Genomic DNA, 8,590 nt, shown 5'->3' with positions numbered 1-8,590 from the left:
GGCATTCAAGGGCGACATGTATGATGGTGTCGAGCCAGCGCTGGTCTTCACTGTCCCTCTTATCCAGCTTCCAAGGTGCGTGGCGCTGAACAAACCCGTTGGTCTTCCTCACGCAGGCGGCGATGGCCTCCAGAGCTTTGTATACATGCATGCTCTCGTAGTGCTGCTCCACCACGGCCGGGAGGTTTCTGACAGCATCCAACATGTGGTAGTCCTCAACCACGGCCCTGCCTTCCGGTTCAGTTGGGAAGGACTTAGGGCAGAAAGAAGGGTAGACCTGAGCCGGGTTAAGAGCTGGAGCTGTGCAGCGGTTCAGCAGACCACCCAGGGAGTCTGCGAGCTCTGCGTTGAGCAGCTTGATAACTTTGTTGTCTGTGTAATCACAGTCTGAGTCTGGGACTCCCTGACGCAGAAGAAAGTACCTCATCCCATCAGTCGTGAACATCTGTGAGCGTTCAAGCGGATCCACCACATTACCTAAACTTTTGGACATCTTCTTTCCCCCAACTGTCCAGTGAGAGTGCACATATATTGCCTGTGGCAGCGGCAGTCCAGCCCCGAGAAGAAAAGCTGGCCAGTAGACAGCATGAAATTTTAAGATGTCCTTTCCGACAACGTGGTGCGCCGCGTTCCACCATTGGTCGTGTTTTTCTGGATAGCCAGCTACTGTGAGGTAGTTCACCAGTGCATCCAACCACACATAGATGGTTTGTTCAGCATCACCCGGGACTGGGATGCCCCACTGAAGCCGGCTTCTGTGGCGGGAGACTGAGAGGTCAGGAAGCTCCTCCTGCAGCCACTGGAGGACGGCGTGGTAGAAAGGCTCAGGCTGAATGGCCCGGGGATTTCCTCTGAGCCAGTCGAGCAGCTGAGCTCGAAACGCAGACAGACGGAACATGTAGTTGTCCTCTTTCATCCACTCCACCTGCACAATAGGGGAGACCAAGAGTTAGTTGAGATGATCAATACCATGTGCATTTTGTGAGTTTTAGAAGTGCTGGCAGGCAGACTTTTAAGCTTTGTATAGATATATAGATATACAAGTTAATTTTGCTTTCATAAAGATTAGGCACTTGAGAGACAGATTAAAAACAATAGTTTCAAATGGCTGCATGGAGTTCCAGTCCCTAAAAGCAAAAAAAAACATTTTACTAACTAAATTTGCCTTGATGCAACTTAATGTCATGTTTTAGTTTGATCCTCCCTGCCTGGTGAAGCCCCATTACTTTCCAAACCCATGGGGATCCCATTACCAACAAGCCAATGTAAGCCTGGCAAGAGAACAAAATGTGTGCTGCTCTCATTCATCTCTACTAAAATCCACATCCCACGTATGCTATCATCTCAATTGCACTCTGATTACCTTGTGGCCACTTTCCAGTGATACTTTGATCTCCTTCCCCGATGAGTCCAAAGCATCGGCCACCTGCAACGCTGTGAGGAAGCTTTCATCTTGGGTGGAGTACCAGCCTTCATAACTCCCCTTATAGATGAGCCCTTTGTCACAGAGCACTGACCAGAAATGCGTCACGGCCTGTTGGTGTCTCTGCTCGGTGGTTCTTACGTAGTCTGTGTACGATATGTCGCAGCTGTTGAAGAGATGTTTGAATCTCTCAGACACATCTGTGCAGAAGGTCAAGGGATCTTTTCCAGCAGCTTCAGCAGCTTGTTGGATTTTCAAGCCATGTTCGTCTGTGCCTGAAATGCAATATAATAGGGTGTATTATTCTAATTATTTGCTTGGCAAATTGCTTAATCGTTTAGTCTGTGACAGGTCAAGAAAATGTGAAAAAAAACAATGTTTCCCAGGCTCCAAGTTGACATCTTCAATTAGCTTGTTTTTTTTTGGCCATCTTCTAAGAGACTGAAAATGTGTAACTGAATAAACATCTAAGACTCATGTTTGCTTGTATGTTTAATTAATTGATTTGATGAATCAACATTCAAAAGCTACCAATTCATTTTCTGTCACTACTGTAATTACGTGTCTGGATAGAATGAAACATTTACATGCATAATGTGTCTTCTGTGCACTTATTTTAATAAAGGATTTAAGCTTACTATAATGTAAATATTTGTACTTTGACAAAAACAACCCAGTTCCTAGAGATTATGGAAATCACACGCCATCAATAGCAACAACAGTCAAAAATTACATGTATATTTTGGTCGATGGAGGATTTACCTGTGGCAAACTTTGAGTTGTAGCCCTGAAGAAGCTTATACCTGTGTACGCAGTCAGCTGTGACAGCGGAATACAGGTGTCCTAAATGAGGAGACGCGTTGACGTAGAAGATGGGAGTGGTTATGTAGTAACTCTTGTCGTCTTCGCAGGAATGGGTGCTGGAGTTTCTCAACACAGCGATCCTCTGATGCCGCAATAGAAATGCAATTGGTGAGAAAAATGGGCTTTGTTGCAGCCTGTGAACAGCCTTACAGCTTCTGCTGACGAACAAAACAGGGGTCCTCATCCTTGGATACAGGCGATGCCCACATGAAGACAAACACACGACGCGGAGTGCAGCAATTGTCTGGCAAAGTGCTAGACATTCATTTAGCGAGCTGAAAGACTGAGTTTTCGCACGAAAAAAATATGTGGAGTAAAACAATTACTATCGAAAAGATCCGAGCAGATCTTAGAGTCGACCTGGTACATGGTATTTATTAAACTGGCTGTTTTCCTTAAACTAAGAGCACATGAGTTTTGCCCGCTTGTCAAGGTTAGCTCTTCTTCCGGTTTCTGTCAACAACAGACGCGGCTCTGGTCCAATCAAAACGCTCCATAGTGGGCAACGAACAACAACAGCCAATCAGATGGCTTGCAAGTTCCTTGATGTCAGGCAACGACGACGAATGGGTTTTACATGAACACGAAGGTAAGACGTATTACCAGTTGTATGTTTCAGTTTCAGCTAGTTAAATAGTGTATTACACTTTATTAAAACGAAATTAAGTCAGACGGTTATCAATGTATTGGCATCTCTAGCCGTCTAACAGCTGTTTTTAACATCGTCACAGCGGAGTCAGCCCATCATGTGACGTTTATAATTCAAACACGGGGTGTTACCGCCTGTTGCTCGACTGAGAAGTTTCCGAAAGCTTAAGTTGTCCTACAAAAAAATAAAAAGTTCCGTTTTCCGTTGCTAAATAGCCAAGCACTCGTCGAAACGTCCGTGTTTCGTGTGTCCTCGCTCACAGATGGAGGTGAACCGCATGGACTTCTACATCGGTCTCTCCCTGGCCGTGAGCTCCAGCGCCTTCATCGGTGCCAGTTTCATCCTGAAGAAGAAAGGCCTGCTGCGATTGGCCGGCAAAGGCTCAACGCGAGCAGGTACATCACTGTGAGCTTCATCAAAATAAAATACGTCACTAGAGGTAGAAGTAGGCCCACTCGCAGGACTGCCCCTGTCTGTTACACGAGCAGATGTGCTGCAATATCCAAGCCCCTGTTGATTACTTTCTTGATGCATTGTTTATTTCCACAATCAACAAATAATCACTTAAAGAAAGCAAGTATGAAATCATTACTTTCAGTAGACCATTTTCCCTATTTTGCTTGACGATCAATAGTTTTTTAAAACATAGTTTTGCCAGTTTAATATTCTGTCAGTTGAATGGGTGGAGGATGAGACTAATCATTGCTTTATTTATGTATTACTTTGTAAGCAACGGTTGTACTGTTGTAACCAGAGCCTATTTCAACTACTTGTATGTTATGTTGGATAATTTTATCTGTAAAGCACATCGCATTTTGTAAGATGGTCCTATATGTTTGCGTGTCAAATGTGTATCTCCAAAGTAACAACTGTAGCTGCCATACACATGTAGGAGTAAAACGGATGCGATATGTCCCAGTACAAAGTAACATAACATGTTTTTTTAACATTGTACTTTGTACAAAAGGATGTTTTGGTAAGAAGTGCGTTCTTGATGAAATTACCTGACTGTTTCAATGGCATCTACTTCAGCTTTGTTTTCTGCACCTCACAGGTCAAGGGGGCTATGCTTACCTGAAGGAATGGCTGTGGTGGGCAGGACTAATTTCAAGTAAGTGCATGATTAATACACTCGGTTCTGCAAATGGATGACACGGTCAGCTGGTTTTATTTGTTGAACTTGGTAAAACTCTGAACCAGCCATGCCCAGAAACACTGCGGTTATTGTTCTTCAAAGTGGAAATGAGGCTCTTGTAGGTTTGGCATTTTTAGCTGGTGACGTTGCATTTGATGCTGCACCCACACCGTATCACTTAAGTACACATTTCTCCAAAGAGCACATTTGCACATGTGGGGTGGAGGAGCATAATTATTCAACCTTTTAACCATCTGCAACAGCCATGAATTTGTGCACACTGATGGTCATGTTTATATTCTAGTGGGAACTGGAGAGGCCGCCAACTTTGCTGCATATGCATTTGCGCCAGCCACACTGGTGACTCCACTTGGAGCATTGAGTGTACTTGTAAGGTAACTGTCTTTTTTTTCTTGAGTTTTATTTTGTTTGTTTTTTTCTCGAATTTTATTTTGCAGTTTGACACTCATGTTATCAAGATCAAGACTTCAAATACTTCGAGCAGTCTCAAAACTTGCTTCCAATGAACGGATTCTACTAACAAGCATTGTCTGTGTAAACAAAGCCCAAGATCGCTTAGTCCTCTTAATTGTAGACTTAAATTATTGTCTGAAAACGTGACATTGTTACACTGGGTTACATGTTCCTTCATTAACATGAACATGGGCGGTGGTACTTTACTTTTAGTATTATTGTATTATTTGGTGGTCTCAGGTCATGGTGTCGTTTTTGTCCATTACTCAATAATGTATATGCAAATTCTGACCATTTCACACAAATGTGTAGACTGATGCAGTAATGACTCCGTAGACAGACATGGATGTAAACTGCAACTTGACTGGTTGGCAAAGGCAAAAACTGTGAGGCAGTAATTCCAGTTTATTTTTTCAGGCCACTTTTATGAGACAGGATCTGAAAGAGATGAAAGTGTCCAATGCTTAATTTCCTTTCAATTATCTTGTAACCCCTAAAACGTAGCTTGGCAGCCTCTGCACTGGAGTGGCTTGTTTTTAAAGATTTACCTCCACTAAGAATGAATTAACTTGTGGCTGGGAACTACAGAAGGAGAACTCAGACATTCTTGGGATGCAGATTTCTGAATTGTTGCTTTTTCAGAGTCTTGATGACAATAAAAAAAAACATCTATATACTTTTTTAAGGATGTAGAAGCAAAATGTGTGCTAACTCCTCTGTTTGTTCCTTCCAGCGCTATGCTGTCCTCTTACTTTCTGAATGAGAGGCTGAATGTTCATGGGAAGATTGGCTGTTTGCTGTGCGTTCTGGGCTCGACAGTGATGGTGATTCATGCGCCACAGGAAGAGGAGGTTGCTTCCCTTAGTGCTATGGCTGAGAAGCTCAAAGACCCAGGTAGGACCAGCCGTCACCAGTGTGATCGCATTAATCATAATGTGGAAACCTAATCCTTGATGAGGGTTGGATGGATTTTAAATATTTGTGCACGGTACTAACTCATTCTTGAATGCTCCCACTAGGTTTCATTGTGTTTGCTGTGTGCGTTGTTGGAAGCAGCCTGGTTCTTATCTTTGCTGTGGCTCCGCGGTTCGGACAGAAGAATGTGCTGGTCTACATCCTGATCTGCTCTGTGATTGGCTCCCTGTCTGTGTCTTGTGTGAAGGGCCTGGGCATTGGCATTAAGGAGCTGTTTGCTGGGACAGCAGTGCTGAAGGAGCCCCTGTTCTGGTCCTTAGTCATCTGCCTGGTAATCTGCATCAGCGTTCAAATCAATTACCTGAACAAAGCCCTCGACATCTTCAACACCTCCATAGTTACTCCCATCTACTACGTCTTCTTCACCACCGCGGTCATGGCCTGTTCAGCCATCCTCTTCAAGGAATGGTTGCGCATGACCACTGACGGAGCAGTGGGAACAGTTAGCGGGTTCCTCACCATCATTTTGGGGATCTTCCTCCTCCACGCCTTCAAGGACATTACATTTAGCTGGGATTCCCTCCCACTTTACTTGAGGAAGGGTCTTCAGGGATTTCCTTGGGGGAACCAGCCCTATGTGGCGCTTCCCAGCCACGAAACCCAAGCAGAAGGAAGCTCAAAGGGGGGCAGGGGAACACACCAGAGAACTTAATTATGGAGGACCAGTAGTCTCGTCATTATTTTAATTCTTAAGCTTTACTGCACATCACAGCCTTACAATGTGACACATTCACTTCCAAGTCTGTCTTACTCATTGCAATATGCACTGGATGAACAAAGTTGGCTAAAGTAAGCGTAAGGTTCCTGTCGAAACACTGGATTTTATATTAAATTTACATTCTTAGTTGAATAATGATGGTACATCCATATCTTTAGTTTAAAAAACAGGACAGATTGTTTTGTTTGTTGCACTAGTGTGTAGTTGTTTTTTATACAGTAAATTAAGTTGAAATTAATTTAAGGTTGAATATTAGCCTGCCTAAACCAGATTGTGCCTTCTGTTACTGAAAACAATAACCTTATTCATAGCACTTTTACCATTCGTATATATATGGTGTCGTACGAATGTATGATTTAAGACCAATGTAAAAGGCAAACAAATGATTTGCCTTGAATGCATTTCAATCATATTCCAACAAACAATTTTTTGTCTTTGTCAATAAAAAAAGATTTTATATATATATATCTATGGATATGGATATATGGATATATATCTATATATATGGATATATATATATATATCTATATATCTATATATCTATATATATATATATATATATATCTATATATATATATATCTATATATATATATATATATATATATCTATATATCTATATATCTATATATATATATCTATATATATATATATATATATATATATATATATCTATATATATATATATATATATATATATATATATATATATATATAGATAGTTATTTATTGTGTTTTTGAACAAGTCTGAATAATTTCTTGAGTTACAGTAATACCTCAGTATTGTATACAAACTGCACCAAAGAATATCCTTTCCTTGTGTGAAATAATTTCCAATATGTGCCATGCGCTAACATATCTCCGGTGTAACTGAACTTTGTGTGTATGATTAAAATTGAATTACGTTTCCAAAAGAAAAACATAATTATTTGGCATAATGTTTATTGCATATGTACGGTCCAGAAGCTTGCACCTCTTCGCTCAAGACATACAGCAGTGTGTGTGGTGAAGTCCTTGTGGCTGTCAAAAACATCTGGTTGATGCTGAATATTCCAGATGTATCCTTCTTTCTGCAGTCTCCCACATGCATTAGAGCTCAGATTCACAGTTTCAACAAGCAAAAAACAACATTAAGTTACTGTTAACAGACCATAATTATAGTTCAGATCAAATAATTGCGTTTTGCAACACCCCTATCCTGCTAAGTGGAGAACAAATAAAATCCGAGACTTCTGCATCCATACAGTGGGTTTATCTGAGGCACTTATATCAAAAGTAACACTTGATGCTGTTCCTTTTTCCAAGTTGAACGGACAGCTGAGTCAGGACAAAACGGCCCAGTGATGGGGCCGGAGGACGTGTGCATGTGTCTTGTCAGTCCTTGCGGGCACAGTTTTTTATTCTGACATGCTCTCGGAGAAAGAGCCCTTGCCCCTTTGAGTCTGTTCCAGTCTGTTCAGGATGAACTGACTGGTGTCGATAAATCGCTCCACGCAGTTAACGAAGCACATTTCGGTCCTCGAGTCCAGCTTCGGTCCGGGTTTATCCAAACACTTATCCTGCAGACAGAGACGAACCAAGTGAGATACAAAGGAGACGATTAACGGGACAGGAAGTGCTGGTTATCAGTCAGTGAGTGCACTGTATGGCTTTACGTCACTTCAATTATAGAGGAGGGGGGGGGGGGGGGGGGGGGGGGCGTTATAACCCATTTAATGGTCGTTGTACAGCAGCAGGTTGCACCCTCACGTGCATGTTTGTGATCTCACAAATGTCTGCTTTCAGTCGGGTATGATCAAACGTTTGCTATGGAGGAAACCAGCGTTTACGTCCTCATCTTCTCTACTTATTCTCCGCGACGCTAACGTTAGCCGCATCATGCCCCGGGGCGACACAGAGAGCTAAACATTTATTTGGGCTTCATTATCGGACCACGGCAAATAACACAAGTACCCGCAACGTGTAGGTATTTGTAGCTATCCGCTTTGGCAACACACACATATATGTAAGAAGTAACATGCAGAGCTGCATTGCTCGCGTAAAGCTGCTCTTACCCAGCAAACCTCAGTCATTTGATGCACCAGCTGCTGAAATCTTTGTTTTTGAGACTCGATTTCGATGAAGTGCTGAAGCTGAGGGTCCGTCGTCGCTCCCTGGCTGTTCATCATTTGCTAAAAAGCGGTCGTTAGAGCAATATTTGTCTAATTGTTGGTGCTTCAGGGCTCTGTTGCTGACCTTCACGTGTATGTGTGGACGACCGGAAACAGGAAGTAGTTCAACCAATCACAGAGCGCGTTCTTCAGACGGTTGTTCACGTCACAGTATTATTATCATTATTAGAAGTAGTACATTAA

The 8,590-nt window shown here is 42.4% G+C and overlaps 3 protein-coding genes across 4 annotated transcripts in view; 1 reads left to right on the top strand and 2 right to left on the bottom strand.

Moving 5' to 3' along the window:
• The window catches only part of mars2 (methionyl-tRNA synthetase 2, mitochondrial), a 3,264-nt gene extending 321 nt beyond the window's left edge, over window positions 1–2,943 (bottom strand). The window contains exons 1-3 of the mRNA XM_068592341.1: window positions 2,186–2,943; window positions 1,364–1,698; window positions 1–925 (exon numbers count right to left, since the gene is read on the bottom strand). The exon at window positions 1–925 is cut by the window's left edge and continues 321 nt beyond it. Of these exons, the coding sequence (XP_068448442.1) occupies window positions 1–925; window positions 1,364–1,698; window positions 2,186–2,471 (1,546 nt within the window). The 5' untranslated portion in view covers window positions 2,472–2,943. The remainder of the gene's footprint in view (window positions 926–1,363; window positions 1,699–2,185) is intronic.
• On the top strand, window positions 2,753–6,672 carry zgc:101583 (uncharacterized protein LOC494104 homolog). 2 transcript variants are annotated; one of them, XM_068592355.1, is made up of 6 exons: window positions 2,753–2,876; window positions 3,199–3,331; window positions 3,991–4,047; window positions 4,376–4,466; window positions 5,279–5,439; window positions 5,565–6,672. In XM_068592355.1, exons 1-6 carry the CDS (start codon window positions 2,865–2,867, stop codon window positions 6,170–6,172), a joined length of 1,062 nt encoding a protein of 353 aa, XP_068448456.1. In that variant the 5' UTR covers window positions 2,753–2,864; the 3' UTR covers window positions 6,173–6,672. The 2 variants fall into 2 exon arrangements, with proteins under 2 accessions (XP_068448456.1, XP_068448465.1); XM_068592364.1 differs by lacking the exon at window positions 2,753–2,876 and having other exon boundaries at window positions 3,253–3,341.
• Window positions 6,673–7,161: 489 nt separating this feature from the next.
• timm8a (translocase of inner mitochondrial membrane 8 homolog A (yeast)) lies at window positions 7,162–8,489 on the bottom strand. Its single transcript, XM_068592377.1, has 2 exons — window positions 8,291–8,489; window positions 7,162–7,795 (listed from the first exon to the last, which is right to left on the bottom strand). The coding sequence occupies exons 1-2, from the start codon at window positions 8,402–8,404 to the stop codon at window positions 7,634–7,636; spliced, it is 276 nt and encodes a 91-aa protein (XP_068448478.1). The 5' UTR covers window positions 8,405–8,489; the 3' UTR covers window positions 7,162–7,633.
• Between the last annotated feature and the right edge of the window lie 101 nt (window positions 8,490–8,590).

Source organism: Clinocottus analis, unplaced genomic scaffold (assembly GCF_023055335.1).
Source record: "Clinocottus analis isolate CAN_PGR_092001 unplaced genomic scaffold, fCliAna1.0.p SCAF_10, whole genome shotgun sequence".
Classification (NCBI taxonomy): Eukaryota; Metazoa; Chordata; class Actinopteri; order Perciformes; family Cottidae; genus Clinocottus; species Clinocottus analis.
Note: the sequence above shows the minus strand (reverse complement) of the source record. Positions and strands in the feature narration are given on the sequence as shown.